The sequence below is a fragment of the Tachysurus fulvidraco genome, chromosome 16 (assembly GCF_022655615.1).
Source record: "Tachysurus fulvidraco isolate hzauxx_2018 chromosome 16, HZAU_PFXX_2.0, whole genome shotgun sequence".
NCBI classification, from domain to species: Eukaryota; Metazoa; Chordata; class Actinopteri; order Siluriformes; family Bagridae; genus Tachysurus; species Tachysurus fulvidraco.
Window position 1 is genome coordinate 20,034,548 of NC_062533.1, and position 18,200 is coordinate 20,052,747.

General features: G+C 41.2%; 1 gene segment (V, D, J or C); it reads right to left on the reverse strand.

The window, feature by feature from the left end:
• Positions 1 to 12,153: 12,153 nt before the first annotated feature.
• Positions 12,154 to 14,459, reverse strand: LOC125138960. The segment is given in 4 exon segments: positions 12,154 to 12,501; positions 12,722 to 12,775; positions 12,928 to 13,269; positions 13,358 to 14,459. Coding segments are annotated over 4 exon segments (576 nt in total).
• Between the last annotated feature and the right edge of the window lie 3,741 nt (positions 14,460 to 18,200).

Below are 18,200 nucleotides of genomic sequence, written 5' to 3' on the forward strand. Positions count from 1 at the left end.
CTCTTCTTACACTCATCACTGGTGTTTCCATGAGTGTAAATGATTCCTGGATCAGATTCTCCTGAGCCGTGTCTGAACCAGTACACGCTCGGTTCTTCACAGCTTGAAGTAATGGCTTGTACTGAACACTGGAGTGTGAGCGACTCTCCGTTCTCCAACACCGTTACAGCTCGAGGAATTTGTTTCGTCTCCTGATCTTTAAATTACAGAGAATTCTACATAAAGGCTTGATCTGGAGCTAGTTATTAGTTATAGTTAGCAGGTTAATAGAGTAAAACTGTTTATCTTCAACAACCAAAAGGGTTCCAGATGTAAAGTCTGGTGAAGTGCTCAGCATTTCTAAACAGAAGTATGTTCCTGTATCCTCTTCTGTCACATTTGTAATGTCGAGATTAAACAATTTATCATCACTAACACTGAAGCGTCCATCATTAAATTCTGCATCAAGTCTGAAATCTTTCCCCACTGTTCTCCCTACCAACTGAGGAACCTTTCCAAAACTCTGTTTTAACCAAACAAGTTTAGTTTTGTCATTAAACATGCCACATTTCATAGTAACATCTTCTCCACTCTTTACTTTTTTAACATGAATCTCCTTGATGTTAGAAGGTTTCACTGGAAAAAAACAAAACAAAAAAAAAACACATTGTTTAATGGTTTTTTAGTAATAAAGTCAAATGTGTCATAATGGTTTTTTTTAATATAATTTTATAAAATTCTTTAATATAAAAATATAAAAATGTAACTCACCTGATGTTAAGAGGCAAAGAGCAACAAAGAGTGTGATCATCGTTCTTGTACAAACAAAGTGATAGTGATGTTAGGAACTCAGACAGTTCAGTAGAAAACCAAGTTTAGAGTCAGCCCCTGATTGGATGATTTGAAGCTGTGGTCTGATTTGATTGGTCCAGTGGCTGTAATGAGAACTGATGGTGGAGTTTATACCCAGATATGACACGATCTCATACATGCAAATATTTTACTAAACTGACAAATCTTCCCATGTGGCTGTTTTCTCTGACTCCAGTGATCATAGAACTCTATCCAGATAATCACAGTGCACTGGAAAGTCCAAGATGACCTGCAAAGCTGAACTCAGGAGTTATTGGCTTAGTTTATGTATTAATATTTTTTTTAAAGCCATAATCACAAAAAAATCTGAAAAATACAAAAAGAGTGATGAGATCTCCACTAGAGGTGTGAACATGTGTGTAATTCCCATTCCACCTGCTGCAGAAGAATTCATGGAAAAATGATCACAAAGACTAATAAGTGTAAAATATTTGACATGATCAAGATTGAGTTTGTTTAATGTGTTGAGTGCAGGATTGTTATGTTTCCCAAGGCTCAGGTAGGAATGAGGAGATGGGAGGCTGGCTTGGGACAACTGAAGGAATCTTTTTTTTATTTTTTAATTTACCTTTAAAAACTGTTATGTATTTACTATTAGAATATCATTGACTTTCATTGGTTTCATGTTTCCTCCTGGTTCCATGCTGTATGCCAGTGCACCCAGTTACCATGTGTGGAATCAGAGAGGGTTTGTGTGTGCCATCTTGGTGAAGATGTTATATACTGGGAAGGGGAGGCTTACACACAAGTCTGTTTCCCAATTCACCACAAGGGCTAGCCAGCAGAAGCAGGCTGCAGATGAGAAGATTAGAAAAAAAGCATGAACATTACTGCACTAATACACTAGTCTCATCACATCACCCTGTGGTCAAAGCTCCATGGACGCTTGAGTTCTTTCACTCAAACATCACACACCATGTCTATGATCCAATTAAGTGGAATCTACATCATTCAAAGACATTCTAGACATTTCTATACTTTCACCTTTCACTGTTTCTAGAGGAAGATGTCAAAGTATGGTGTGAGTGGGTAATCTAGCGTCTCATGGTTTGGTCACTAAATAAATCCTTTTCACTATTATAGCCTGAAAGTTCTATTATTTTCCTGGGACACTGGAGACAACATAATGTTAACCATTTATAAAAAGATAAGGGTTACATTCTTATTTATGCAAAACCTGCACACAAACTGCTGCTGCATTTTAACACCTTTTATGTGGTATAAACCACACGCCGTCCTCATGCTGGTGTTTGGTTTAAGAACATCTCACACTAGACAATACATGTTAAAGTTAATGGAAACATCACACCTGCTTAAACTGTTTCAAATCTGAGGAAGTGTTTAGTTGTTAAAATTACAACTATAGTTTATTATTTTTTCATTGGGGCTGTAAGTGTTGGCACAAGTCAACCCTGAACTGACCTGGAAGATTTGTTTATTAGTTATATAGTTTTAAAAAGTAATAATGAATTTTGAATAAAGATGAACATTTTATTCATGTCTGGACCATTTCCCATGTACCAATGAGGAATCGAGAGGTTCAGTAGACTTTAAATGAATGGTAACAGTAATGTTAATGGTGACCTCAATCTTCCTAAGGCTCCCTGGGCTAAATTCTGCTGAAGCATATCTCTCTCTCTCTCTCTCTCTCTCTCTCTCTCTCTCTCTCTCTCTCTCTCTCTCTCTCTCTCTCTAACCATTCACTCACTCCCTCACCCCCATTACTTCTACACTGAATAAATTGTGCTACCGGCATTGTTTTTATCTCACAAGAGACGAAATCCCGTGGTCCCCAAACCAGACTCCCTCCGGCCCCCGACTACACCTAGAAATCCTGTCCATATAAATAATGAACAGGACCGGTGACAAAGGGCAGCCCAGCCGGAGTCCAACATGGACCGGGAACAAGTCTGACTTACTGTGGGCTATGCGAACCAAACTCCTGCTCCGGGCATTTAGGGATCGAACAGCCCTTAGCAGGGCCCCGGACCCTATACTCCCAGAGAACCCCCACAGGTCACCACGAGGGACACAGTCGAATGCCTTCTCCAGATCCACAAAGCACATGTGGACAGTTTGGGCAAACTCTAATGAACCCTCAAACAACCTGGAGAGGGTACAGAAATGGTCCAGTGTTCCACGACCGGGACGAAACCCGCATTGTTCCTATTCCGTGTCCAGGGATTGGGTTGCTGAGGTCCCCGCCTTCCACTGCCACCCAAGCCACAATGTACCGGCCCCTTACGGTTCCTCCTGCAGGTGGTGGGCCCATGGGAGTTCGGCCCCACGTCGCTCCTTCGGGCAAGACCCGGCCACCAGGTGCTTGCATGCAAGCCCCAAACCCGGGCCTGGCTCCAGGGTGGGGCCCCGGTTGCGCCATCCCGGGCGACGTCACGGACCTTGATTTTGATTTCTTCATAAGGGGGTATTTGAACCACTCTTTGGAGGGGTAATGAATTAAAATACTCTAAAAATCATTTAAAATAAAGGAGTTTAACAAACGTTTTTAATCTGATTTAATGCTCAGTGTCTGAAATATAATTTCAGCTTAAACAACCACGTCATGGAGTAACCAGGTCCTTCCCTCACTCACCAGCCTTCACATGCACCTGAGTACTAATCAGCACCACCTATTCCACATTCACCAATCAACACACACCCTATATAAGCCACTCTCAGTCACTCACTCATTGTCTGGTTTTGTAAGTATTAACGTGATTTTCTCTGCAGTCATTCAAGCTCCAGATTCCTTTTTGTCTCACAGCAATCGGCTACCCTTAATTCGTCCTCGCTTTAGGACAGGATTCGCTCCTATATATACTTCCTCAAGTTAAGGATTCAGTTACTCGGATTCCTGTGATATCCCCTGTATGTGTGTTTGTGTGTGTTGCAACATTTTGGTGCTTCGTACTTTCTTTCCTGATAGATATGTTCATGGACTTCAATAAACCTCACTCTGTTTTGCTTACCTTGGTCTGTAGTGTCTGTGTATCATTACAGAAGGCCAAACGTAGTACCAGAAGTAAGCTAAATGTTCGAGCATCGGATCCCATTTGCGAACTAGTGGATCTTCTTTGCTCATCGCTACAATCCAGCACCTGTCACGGAACTGTCCTCCTCTGCCACCGTATTCACATCCCCCATGGCCAGCCCGGCACCCTACTCTGGTTCGGCAGAGAATTTCACCAGATTTTTCCTGCAATGATCACTCATGTCCGAGATGCAGCCGCAGCAATACCGCACCAAACGCTCCAAAATAACTTTCATCAAATCACATTTCCAAGGGAAGTTCAAGGAAGTTTTTCATATTTCTGATGCTGATTCCTTGGCACGTGACAAATTGTATCACTTACAACAAGGAAAGATGAATGTGACTGACAATGCCTTGAAGTTTCGCACCCTAGCACAATGGATTGAATCTTTCATTACGGATACATCTCGTCTTTTATGATGATCTAATGGGATTGGAGAGATTCATTCAACTGTCCATTTGCACGGATCATGGCCACTAGGTTGTCTGACGATGGAAAATTCACCACCCGTTTCAGCCGACCAGAGTTCGCTCCTCCATAATTTACAAACATGCAGGTGGACTCTACTCATCTCTCATTGTCAGAGCATCAGCAGAGAATTAATCGAGGATTGTGTCTTTACTGTGGAGCTTCAAAGCATACTATTACCTCATGCTCCATCCACCCACCATGACACCCGGTGAGTGTTATCCAGTCTGAACCATCCCTTCACTCACCATTGCAAACTCAAGTGTTATATTTTTTCTCCATCACTCTATTTTTATTTCAGCTCTCCTCGGTTCAGCCGGTAACTTCATCTCCTCGAAACTATGTAACTCCCTTAAGATCCCCAAGATCAGAGTTCCTAAGGCACTCCAAGCCCAATCCATCACCGGAAAACCATTAAACAGAGCCAACAAACACCATAGTGCAGGACCCGTGGCGCTGACAGTGGGAGCACTGCATGTGGAGAATATCACCCTTCTGGTCCTGGAGAATTCCACCTCGGATATCATCTTTGTGCATCCGTGGCTTATACAGCACCACCCGAAGCTCTCTTGGTAAACCGGTGAGGTAAAGAGGTGGAGTTCTCACCGGTTGTCGACCTGTTTTCCTCAACTGCCTTTACGACGTAGTCCATTGATATTCAAAGTCTGAGTATGTACTACTTCTATTGAAAGACCTCACCAGAATATTCTCTCCAGGATTCCAGTCAAATATCAGGAGTATGTCAACATATTCTGTCCCAAGTGAGCTTCGCAGCTACCACCTCATAGGCCATGGGATTGCGCAAATGATCTTCTACCAGGTGAACCAGTGCCCAGGGGAAGGATCCACCCGCTATCTATGCCCGAACAAAAGGCCATGGAGGAGTACATTCGAGAAGCTCTCGCTGAAGGTACATTTACCTCTCCAGCTGCATCCACCTTCTTCTTTGTATCTAAGAAGGACGGAGGCCTCCAACCATTTATTGACTACCGGTCACTCAACAGTATCACCACCAAGTTCCGCTGCCCCCTTCCCCTCGTACCAGCTATGTGACTGCAAGATCTTCACTAAGCTTGATCTAAAAGGTGTGTACAACCTGGTCAGAATCCACTCTGGTGATGAGTGGAAGACGGCATTCGTAACCCCGTCAGGCCCCTTCGAATATTTGGTGATGCCGTATGGCTTAGTGAACGTGCCATCTGTCTTCCAGGACTTTATGCACCATGTGTTCTGGGTATTCCTGAATCAGTTCATGATTGTCTATATCGACGATATCCTCATCTTTTTCAATTCTTTACCAGAACATATCCAACATGTCACTGCAGTCCCTCGGAAGCTCCGGTAACACTATTTGTATCTCAAAGCCAAAAAGTGTGAGTTCCATACCTCCCATATAGCCTTTCTAGGCTATGAGGTATCATCGCCTGGAATTTCTATAGATGAAGAGAAGGTAACAGCTGTTCAGAATTGGCCAATTCCCAACACCATCAAGGAGCTTCAGTGCTTCCTGGGATTTGCTACAGATGCTTCTACAGATGGTTTATCCACAACTTCAGCCTCATAGTCACACCCTTCACCTCACTCCTCCGAAGCAAACCGAAATCCCTGTGCTGGTCTGCCTTAGCTACGAAAGCATTCGAAGAGCTGAAAGAAGCCTTCACCCAAACTCCAGTTCTCATTCATCCCAATGCACAACTTCCCTTCACCGTAGAAGTTGTAACCTTGCTACATTATTAAGGCCCACACAAAAAAAATATATATACTTTTGCTTTTTGTTGTTAAAAAGAGGCAAAGTTTTATATATATATAAGATTTTATTTGTGTTTCAGCTGGTTTTGAGCTGGTGGTGTTTGAGTTTGTATGCCTTATATATTGTCTTCTGGTAAAGTAGGTTCCTGACTTTTGTATACTATCTGCTTAACTCACTTTGTTCTAGAATAGTGTGAATTGAATTTTTTTATATTCCATATTATTGTTGATTTTTATAGTGTTGCTCTTTTTTGTTCTCTCAGCTGATTAATCAGGAGTAGTTTCAGTCTCCCTTAAGGTGTGAATTGTGGGCAGGGCTTAGCCATTGAGGGTTCTCATTTGTAAGTATGCAAATATGTGACTGCAAATATGTGCGTCAAACCTATCTCTGTACTCAATTCTGTGGACATTAACTGTGGACAATCAACTGTCCTTTTCCTCTCATGTTGCTATTGTGACTCGCTCATGTCGGTTTCTTCTCTACAACATTAGAAGGATTCAGCCATTTTTGTCCTCACAGGCTGCTCAGGTACTTGTTTAGTCTCTTGTCATTTCTAGACTGGATTACTGCAACACACTGCTGGCAGGTCTGCCTATGAATGCAATCCGTCCTCTGCAAATGATCTAAAATGCTGCTGCACTGCTTGATTTCAACCTGCCAAAGTTTTCATTGCCACTGGTAGATCGGAGGATGCGGGGTGCAGTGCGAGGAGTGATGAGGGCTTTGATGTAAGTGGGAGCTGGTCCATTTTTTGGCTTTGTAGGCCAGCATCAGTGTTTTGAATCTGATGCGTGTAGCTACCGGAAGCCAGTGGAGGGATACGAGCCTGCGGCCTCTCACCGGAGCTCTACACACCCCACTCTTTTCACATCAGAGCCGTGACAACTGCAGCCTCGGTCACCACGATTCCCACCTTAAAAAGTCTGGGACGATGGTCCTCGTGCGGCATACAAATGGTACGTCCGTCCGGGAACTAAGGACATGTTAAATGCTCAAAATGCCATGGACCTCCTGATCATGTCTGTCATCCTAATGTGTGTTCCCTTCACTCTCTCTCTCTCTCCTGCTATTGCCTTCGCTCTCATTTCATGCCTCCGCTATGCATATTAGCTCCCAGCTCCAGAGTTCTCTATAGGGTGCGCTGCCCCTTCCGTCCACACTAGCTGGCAGTTATACACACGCCTTCGCCCCCGCTGCGGCAGGGATGCGTCAGTCCCTCTCACGATCCACCTTGGCAAACGGTCTCAGCAACATGCTCGCCGCCGCAAGCCTTTTCAGTATTATGATTTACCATTGTTCATGTTTGTATTGTAATTTCATGTTGTACACACAAAGTTTGACAAGAAATGTTTTCTTCCAGGTTTTTCCCAAAGTATGAATGAAGTCAACTATTTGAGTGAACAAAAATAATTAGTTCATGTTTCAGTTCATAGTTAAGAACACTGATACATTTTGTCAGGTTTATTTGGAGAATTCTGAGTCGCCCTGCTGTCGCCTTGCTATCGCTACCTCTGAGCTGAATTCAGGGAAAAGAGACACACTGTGTTTGTATAGTGAAGCTCTTCAAACATTACTGAGACCTACAGGGAGTATTTGTACAGAATAAAGGTGTAGTATTCGGGGTTAACGCATTTACTGATGTTGAGGAGCCTGTTATGAAATTTCTGGGTTTGGCTCATTTTTAACAGAACAGAAATAATGTCCAGATGAAGTCAAAGTACACCACAATCATAGACAAGGACAAAAAAGTAGGTCACAAACAAATGATATCATACAGTCTGTGGAGCGGAGTGTACAGAGCATGCCAATATATACTCATAATATATCAATGCCTGCTTACTTCTAAACGGAACCTGTGCATGCTCTTAAGGATCACCAAAGACAGTCTCACTGCTCACTGGGCCATCCCACAGCCCCAACCTCAAACAACAGTCACCCTTTAAGTCTGTGCATGCTAGAGATCAGAGGGTAGAACTAAGAACCATGACCTACTTTATCAAGTTGAGTCAGGCACCCACATAAATGTCGTTAGATATGGCAGATAAAATACAGTGAATCACACATGGTAACAACACTAAAAGACAAATCATTGACCTCTACTGCAGTATATTTCTCTATTGATAATGATGAGCACTGAGCACCAATAGACTCCTGAAGACGCGGAACGCCGCCTTCAGAGCTGGAGATGAGGTGGGCCTGAGGACAGCCAGGGCTCCTATCCCATGGCATTAGAGAGGCTAAAAGGCAGTACTCCAGGAGGATAGCCTATCAAATCAGTGACAGCAGAGACACTCGGAACCCGTGGCAGGGGATACAGACCATTACGGACTACAAATCTCCACCACGGACCTGTGACAGTAACATCTCTCTGCTGAATGAGCTGAACGCCTTCTTTGCTCGCTTTGAGAAGCAAAACAGCACCACTGCTCAGAAGACTCCACCTCCTCCCGGTGACCAGGTGATGATGCTGACCCCGGATAGTGTGAGGAGATCCTTCAGTAGGATCAATGTACGCAAAGCTCTGGGTCCTGACATTATTACTGGGCGTATACTGAGATACTGTGCAGTAGAATTCACAGACTTTTTTAACATCTCACTCAGTCAAGCTGTTGTCCCCACATGCTTCAAAGCTGCCACCATCATTCCAGTCCCGAAAAAGCCGTCTCCATCATACTTCAATGATTACCGTCCTGTTGCACTTACTCCTATCATCATGAAGCAGAGGTGGCAAAAGTACACACATCCTTTACTGAAGTACAGATACTCATTTTTTAAAAGACTCCAGTAAAAGTAGAAGTAGTGACTACACTCTTTTACTCAAGGTAAAGTAAAGAAGTATGGGCTCTGACATGTATTTAAGTAAAAAGTCACCGTTACTACTACCTGTTTAGTGTCATGCTGGTAACTGGACGTCATGTTATATATATATATATATATGTGTGTGTGTGTGTGTGTGTGTGTGTGTGTGTGTGTGTGTGTGTGTGTGTGTGATGTACTGATGTAGGTGAGGTAGGGTGGAGTCAGCGTTCACATTCATCCCAAAGGTGTTCAGTAGGGATGAGATCAGAAAACACTTTTGGAAAATACAATATATACCAAGTGTATCACCAAGGCCATATCCCAAACTGTAGGGAGATTCCAGCTCTGTCCTTGAAAACAACTCAAAATTATTGTGATGTTTTACAAATGACAAAATTAATGTTAATTAAATTAAGCACTTCGTGTTTTTTGGGTTGACACCAGGGGCGGTTCTAGGATTTCATCTTTAGGGGGTTTTAGCCCCCAGTGAGAATAATTTCATTGCTTTTGGTTGCCGTCTTTGCGTCTTTCCGCCGATTAACGTTATAGATAAACGCCTCCAGCTCTGACTGCGCGTGCACGCTGCGCGTACCTGTGCTTCTCCGTTCAAATAAAGCAGACAGCTGAAGACGCACTTTTGAAAGACTACAACACACTCGTGTAAAAGCAAAGTAAAAAATAAATCGCTCTTGGATCAAACTGATAAATAATTTTCTTTCCATTGACGACATGTCCTGCATTTTAACGTAATTTTTATTGTTTATTTATGAAAGTAAAAATTATCCTTATAGTTTTAGGGTGGCTGAGTTTACAGACAGGGGGCTGAAGCCACCCTAAAAAAGGGCTAGAACCGCCCCTGGTTGACACAATTCGCATTGCGTCAACTGATGATGCCATCTCAACTGCCCTCCATTCAGGACTCACTCATGTGGACAAAAAGGACTCGTACTTTAGAATGCAGTTCATAGACTTTAGTTCAGCATTCAACACTATCATCCCTCAACACATCCAGCACCATCATACTGAACACTGCCCCCCCCCCCCAAGAATGTGTGCTGAGCCCCCTTCTCTTCACCCTGCTGACCCATGACTGCACACCATCACACAACTCCAACCTCTTTATCAAGTTTGCAGATGACATGACTGTAGTGGGTCTCATTAGCTACAAAGATGAGACAAACTACAGGCATGAGGTGAGACGCCTGGCTGGGTGGTGCACTGACAACAATCTCTCTCTGAATGTGGAAAAGACAAAGGAGATTGTTGTCGACTTCAGGAGAGCACACACTCAGCATGCTCCTCTGACTATCAATGGTGCCACTGTAGAGAGTGTGAGTAGCACCAAGTCCTTGGGTGTGCACATCACAGAGGACCTCTCCTGGACTGAAAACACAGCAGCACTGGCAAAGAAATCACAGCAGCGTCTCTACTTCCTCCGCAAACTGGGAAGAGCCAGAGCCACACCACCCATCATGCACACCTTCTACAGAGGCACCATCGAGAACATACTATCGAGCTGCATCACTGTGTGGTACGGTGCTTGCAACGCATCCTGCCAGAAGACGCTACAGCATATAGTGAGAGCAGCTGAGAAGATTATTGGTGTCTCTCTCCCCTCCCTCCAGGACATTTACGAGACCCGTCTCACTTGCAAAGCCCTCTGCATTGCAGGTGATCCCACCCATTACACAGCTTCTTCAGTCTGCTGCCATCAGGGAGGAGACTGCGGAGTCTCCGGGCCAGGACCAACAGATTGAAGGACAGCTTCATTCATGTCAGGAAGCTGAACTCGCTCTCAAACTTGCCTCCACTTCTCTTTTCTGCCCCAGGCACCACAGATCTATGAACCCAACACACCCCTCCAGATCCCACATCCCCAGGTCCTTCCACTCCCCCCTCCGACTAACATACGGAAACCTGCACCAGTCACTTTGTGCAGCATTGGTCTGCTCATTTTTCACTTTATCTGCATACTGTATGCTTTAATTAAATTCCATTGTTAATATTTTGCCCCTTGGGACTGAGAGAAATACATTTTCAATTCTCTATGTTTGTACTGTACATGTGGAAGAGTTGACAATAAAGAAAAACTTGAACTTGAACTTGAATATGACAACAACACTAAAAGACAAATTATTGACCTCTACTGCAGTATATTTCTCTAGGGATAATGATGACCACTGACACCAATATGGTAACAGACCCAACTAAATGCTTTATGAATGTATGAACAAACTATGAGCAATTTCCAGGGAAAAAATTGGAACAAAAATACCATAACAATGGTTATACATTCAATTATTAGATATTGGATTAGACTGGTCACTTCCATGCATTCCTACAATATACAAAGACACAAAGACAATTAAGACACACAGACGACAGAGTTAGAGGAGCTTGTGCAGCACAAACAGCAGGACAAAGTCAAATTTATCTCTAACATATTCATGATCTTCTGTCATAGCAGAGAATGAGCAAACCTCCTGGTAAAACGAGGAACGAACAAATCTCCTGCTACTTAGTGAAGATTAACAACTAATCGACTCCTTTCAGTCACTTTTTACATGATTCAGATGATAGAAACACTGCAGTTTAAGAATATGTTATTTAACTGAGATAACAGATGATCACCACATGGTGGCAGATAGTAAGAAGAGGCCTTTATTTGCCACATACACATTACAGCACTGTGAAATTCTGTCTTCACGTGTCCCAACTTTAGATGTTAATGTCATTTAAAACCAGTCACGACGGGAAAAATACAGAAATCACAAAATGGCAAAAGGAACGTTTTTTTTCTGCCTATAACAGAAACATGTGAAATCTATATGTTAATATTAAATAAATGTATTGGATGTGGCAAGTGAAAGATTCAATTTTGCTGGTTTGGAACAGAAATGTGTTTAAGGGGTTCAATACTTTTTCATGCTGCAACAATTTGAATGATTTTCTTTGGACTTGACATCTTCCTACAATCATGTTAAGATAAAAAAAGAAAAAAATGATGATGACTCTGAAGATCTTATTAAAGTCTAATTTTATTGCATTGTTCATGAAACACTTCAGGTTCAGCAGAATCAAAGCAAACCCTGAACAATATCAGTTCAGACATTTGTTTTTAATCGACTTTTCTAGATCAATATAAATGAACATTCACTCTCACACACACACACACACACACACACACACACACACACACACACACACACACACACACACACACACACACACACACGTACGCACACACAGACACACGCACAAGCACACACACACACGGACGCACACACACACATGCACACACACTCAATCTAACACACACACATACACACTGGAGTAAAATAAAAAAAAAAAAAAATGTCATGTACTGGAAAATACAGTTAGAGCGACACAGACAACAGTTAAAAGACAATTATTATTAATTATATATTATTATATTCATTATATTATATATTATTATTAAACAAGATAATTATCAAGTTTGAGATCCTGACTTTAAAACCTTGTACCATATTGTAATTATAATAACTGTAACACTGAGAACTCCGATTCTTGAAATGGAGAGCCAGAAGAACAGACGCATGTTAGCAGTACAGCTCTCACCTACAGGGAGAAACACAATTATTGTTAGGAATCGTTCAGTTCTGGATTCTGATTGGTCAGAAGTTTGTTAAGTTTCTTTTTTTGTATTAAATTGTTTTATTGCACATTGACTTGTGTTGTTTTGTGTTGGTAAATTGCTGTCAAACAAAGAATAACTAATAAATCTGCAAAAATTTATCAAATTCATACATTAAATAAATGTAGATCTTAAAGTTCTTACTCATTTCATTGCACATGGGTGTTCCAAGTGTTGGACGGTGTGTCGTCTCTTTATCTTTACAGATACATCAGTAAAGGAGAAAATAAACAGAAATTATGCTAAATATAAATAAAGTGAAATATTCAACATTTAATACATATGTAGACATTAATTCTGGTTAAAGTGTTGATCTGGAATTAGCAGGTTATCAGAGTAAAACTGTTTACCTTCAAATTGCAGACGTGTTCCAGATGTGAACGTCACTGCACTTCCTTCCATTTCTCCACAGAAATATTCTCCTTTATCATCTTCTCTTGTTTTTTTAATATTGAGATCAAATTTATTGTCATTTACACTAATACTGAAACGAGCATCATTAAATCCATCACTAAATTTGTAGCCCGAATCGTCCTTGTATGGTTTTGCAATATACTGAGGTAATTTTCCTGAAATCTGTCTGTACCAAACTACTTCTTTCTTTTTGACACTGCTAATGCTACACTCCATAGTGACATCTTCTCCACGCTTTACTGTTATCACATCAATCTCCTTGATGTCAGAAGTTTTCACTGTAAAAATGTTTAATATTTAATGTCAGTAAATGAGTTAAATATAAAATATTATAGTTTTACATTAAAGTTTCAGAAAGTTACTCACCAGCTGTGAAGAGAGAAAAAAGAGCACAAAGAGCGACAAAGAGTCTGATCATCGTTCCTGTTCACACCAAGTGATCTAATGAACTTGTGTGTTCAGTACAAAACCAGGTCCAGACTCACACCTGATTGGATGATTTGAAGCTGTGGACTGATTTGATTGGTCCATTAGCTGTAATGAGGTGTGAAGCTCACAGTGAATTCTTGTCTATTCTGATGGTGTGACGAGTCACATGACTTTACAGATATGATACACTGGAGCTTTATCAGTCCTGTGTGCTGAAATCTCTCTGATAGAAGAAGTTTAATGAAGAGCAAAAAAGTTATTTCCTAATTATGTTTATCTTTTACTTTGAATCAAACTTAAGAACGCAACTTTACTTTAGAGCTTCCAGTTTAAGCTTAAGCTCCAGTTCCCAGTGACAAGCATTTAAAAACACACCACTGATACGTGTTAATAGCATTTTGTTTTCTTTGAAGTAAACACTAATAATAGCATAAAACATGTCCTTGTCATCTGAACCCATAGGTTCTTAACAAAGTCATGAGGATGTAGCCTGGACTTTTGCCATGTGCCTTTTGTTTACATTTTGTGTTCATGCATCTGCCCCATTCTTGTCTATTCCTTCCCACCTCAGCACACCTGTCCCTTATGTGTCTAACTGTCTTTCTTATTTATTTGTGCTGTGTTGCCTTTGGCAGGGCAGAATCTTTGTTTAATTTTATTTATGAAGACACCCCTGTTCTCTGACAGAAGGTTTTTTTTTTTTTTCGTTGGACATCACGCATCTGTTCTGGTGGAGGACGCCACCTCACTTCCTTTTTTCCCATGGAGGAAGCCGCCTCACTTCCTTTCTGCTGAGGATGTTGCAGGCCCATATGTTTTCCCTTTTTTGTTGTTTATTTTCTTTTGCGCCATGGCAGAGGATCTGGTTGCGGCTTGCCGGGGTTGCCGCTTGGTGCTTCTACTCGGCTGTGGATGTTGCTCGGCGCTTCCCTTGTCTATTCCTTTCTGCCGCAGTACACCTGTCTCTTATGTGTCTAATTGTCTTCCTTATATATTCATGCCTTATTCTGAATCGTCTTTATTTTATCTCTGTAATATATTTGTGGAACGGTAATATATTCCACAGCACTGGTATAGAAATGTACAGCACAGTAACAGTAGTGTAATCCAAATCATTGAAACAGTAATATTCTACACAGAACAGGAACAGTAATATTATCCACAGCACAAGAAGAAATAATTCACAGCACTGGAACACTAAAATTAAAAACAGTATAAAATCTGAGAAGCAAAGTCTTAAAACTGTCCAGGTCGACTGTTCGTCAAACAGCAGCAGCAAAGGAGATGCAGGAGCCTGACAGGGCTTATTGTACTGCAGACTTCAACAAACCCAAAGTCAGAACTCCAAAATACTTCCACACGTCACATGTAGAACATGTGGGGATGATTTTATATATATATATATTGTACATTTACTGCATTTGGGAGATGCCTAGAGCACACAGACAAACAATTACAAAAAATACTAGTTTAATGATTTTAGGAAGATGTAGGCCTTTACCTGTCATTTAACCAGTTTTGACATTTAAGGGAAGGTCATTTTACTGGCTAGGTGCCAGGAGAAGAGTTCTGATGGTTAACTACCTTGTACTCCGAGATATGGTTGGACCAATCCTGCACTGCTAAAGGTCAGAGAGAGCATGGTGCAGTGTGAGGAGGGATAAGAGCTCTGAGGTAAAATAGTTCTCATCCATTTTTGGCTTTGTTGGTAAGAATCAGTGTTTTAAACCTAATGCTTGCGCTACTGGAAGCCAGTGAGGGAGCACAGCAATGGGGTGGTGTATGAGAACTTTGGAAGGTTGAAAAATCCAAAGATCCTTTCAAAGGTCAAGTTGTGCTTAGATGTAAACCTGCCATCAGAGGGTTTCAGAGACTGAACAAGCACCTGAGTGGCTTAAAAAATATGGATAAAATTTGGATAAAAAATGGCTGATATCCTTCTGATGTTGTGAAAGAGAAATCAACAAGAACATGTAAAACTGGCAATGTGTGAAGAACAGGACATTTCCTTATTCATGGTTACTCCAAAGTTGAGTGCAATGGATAAAGGGGATATCAGGATATCATCCAGGGAGAGCACAAGATCCTGACATGGGGATCAATCACCTGGGATAAACAGCAGTTTGGTCTTGCTAGGATTGAGTTTCAGTTGATTAGCTGTCATTCATGATGATATGTCAGAAGATGATATGTAAGTGAAGAAAAGTCAGGGTGGGGGGTGGGAGGGAGTGGATGAGGACACATGACAGCTTGTGTGATCTAGCACCATGTAATGTTTCAGTGACAGACTTTAAACTCAACAACTAGAAAGGCAGCCATGTTCATAGTAGATTGTTTTCTTCTGGAATGCCTACAAATCCCAACCCTGCCCTTTCTTCCAATCAGATGACTCTTCCAAACTGCTCCTGCCCATTTACACCTGCCCTCAACACCACCCAATGCTAATTAAACAAATCGGGAATCTACGCCAAAAGACCAGATCACATTGACAGATCACATTAAGGTGGAGTTTTAATCTGATACCAAATATTCTTTCTTCAGGAAAGTGTTTATTTCCCTTCTTCCCTCTTCTTAATCCTCTTCTACCTGGTTGATATTTGCTGTTTTTAATGTTGACTGTTGACTCTGTTGTGTTACACTTTATAATATAATAACTGCATATTCATTTAAAAAAAGCTCTCATTTTGACCTCTGACCTTTTCTTACACAATGAGTTTATTTGGCACTTAATGTGTCAGTGTTACAGAAGAGTTGTCTTGTTGGGCAGGTGTAAGGTGTAAGTCAGGTGTAAGTCAAGTGTAAGGTGTAAGTCAGGTGTAAGGTGTAAGTCAGGTGTAAGTCAGGTGTAAGTCAGGTGTAATGTGTAAGTCAGGTGTAAGGTGTAAGTCAGTGCAAGGTGTAAGTCAGGTGTAAGGTGTAGGTCAGGTGTAGGTCAGGTGTAAGTCAGGTGTAAGGTGTAAGTCAGGTGTAAGTCAGGTGTAATGTGTAAGTCAGGTGTAAGGTGTAAGTCAGTGCAAGGTGTAAGTCAGGTGTAAGGTGTAAGTCAGGTGTAAGGTGTAAGTCAGGTGTAAGTCAGGTGTAAGGTGTAAGTCAGGTGTAAGGTGTAGGTAAGGTGTAAGTCAGATGTAAGGTGTAAGTCAGGTGTAAGGTGTAGGTAAGGTGTAAGGTGTAAGTCAGGTGTAAGGTGTAAGTCAGGTGTAAGTCAGGTGTAATGTGTAAGTCAGGTGTAAGTCAGGTGAAAGTCAGGTGTAAGGTGTAAATCAGGTGTAAGTCAGGTGTAAGTCAAGTGTAAGTCAGGTGTAAGGTGTAAGTCAGGTGTAAGGTGTAAGTCAGCTGTAAGGTGTAAGTCAGCTGTAAGGTGTGAGTCAGGTGTAAAGTGTAAGTCAGGTGTAAGGTCTAAGTCAGTTGTAAGATGTAAGTCAGGTGTAAGGTTTAAGTCAGGTGTAAGTCAGGTGTAAGGTGTAATTCAGGTGTAAGGTGTAGGTCAGGTGTAAGGTGTAGGTCAGGTGTAAGTCAGGTGTAAGGTGTAAATCAGGTGTAAGTCAGGTGTAAGGTGTAAGTCAGGTGTAAGGTGTAAGTCAGGTGTAAGGTGTAAGTCAGATGTAAGGTGTAAGTCAAGTGTAATGTGTAAGTCAAGTGTAATGTGTAAGTCAGGTGTAAGTTGTAAGTCAGGTGTCAGGTGTAAGTCAGGTGTAAGTTGTAAGTCAGGTGTAAGTTGTAAGTCAGGTGTAAGTTGTAAGTCAGGTGTCAGGTGTAAGTCAGGTGCAAGGTGTAAGTCAGGTGTAAGTCAGATGTAAGTTATCATTGTTTAATAGAGAACTTTTATTCTAGTGTGAATGTGTTGGTCACTACAACACCCTCATTACAAGAAAGATACTGACATGTCCATGTGTTGAAGTGATGAACTATATTAATTTTATCTTTAAAGTTTTCTCTCTCTACTTATTACTGAAGTTTCTCAATAATGAAGTGTGTCTCTGAGCTTCAACTTCTGTTCTAATGTTCTAATGGCGGCTTTATAAAAGTCTAACAATTCTTTGTGTCATTTGTTTGTATCTCTCAGATACAAAACCACAGAAATGTTTCCATTAACAGTCACACACACACACACACACACACACACACACACTATCTGGTGTGATGGAAAGTACAGCACAAACATCTCAAACAAACAGCAGCATGAGGCCATTAATGTTTTAACCACAAACAAAGGTGAGAAACTGCTGGACTTATAGACTGCAGCAGCACTTTGTCTAAACATTTTGCATAAATAACACTGAATATGTTTTATTCAGGTTAATCCTTAATTAAGTTATAAAGTCAAACCTTTTGTAAGATATGAATCATTTAATTCCAACTGTTTCTCTGTTGTTAAGTCCTTTAGGGTGGATAACAGGCCTTATATAGTTAGAGCACAGTTTCTAGCACAGTCTGAGTAAACAGTGCTCTTAGTATTCTACATGATATTTATTAAAGACTTTTTATTAATAAAGTCAAGCTTTTGTGTTTTAACCTGAGATTCTATTGTAAAGACATTTAGACTGTTAACATGACCCAAAATAGCTACAGTCTAAAACACTTTGAAACACTCGTCTCTGAAACTCAGAAACCACATGTTATTGCTGTTAAACTGAAACTACTGCATGGTGTGACAGAGAGCTGCTGCAGCTAATAACAATGACTGAACATATGACCTTTACCTTCACTTAATATTTATAAGTCCTGTTGATTATCACAAGGAGGTGAAAGCCAGTGTCAGGCTAAAAATGAACCTTAGACA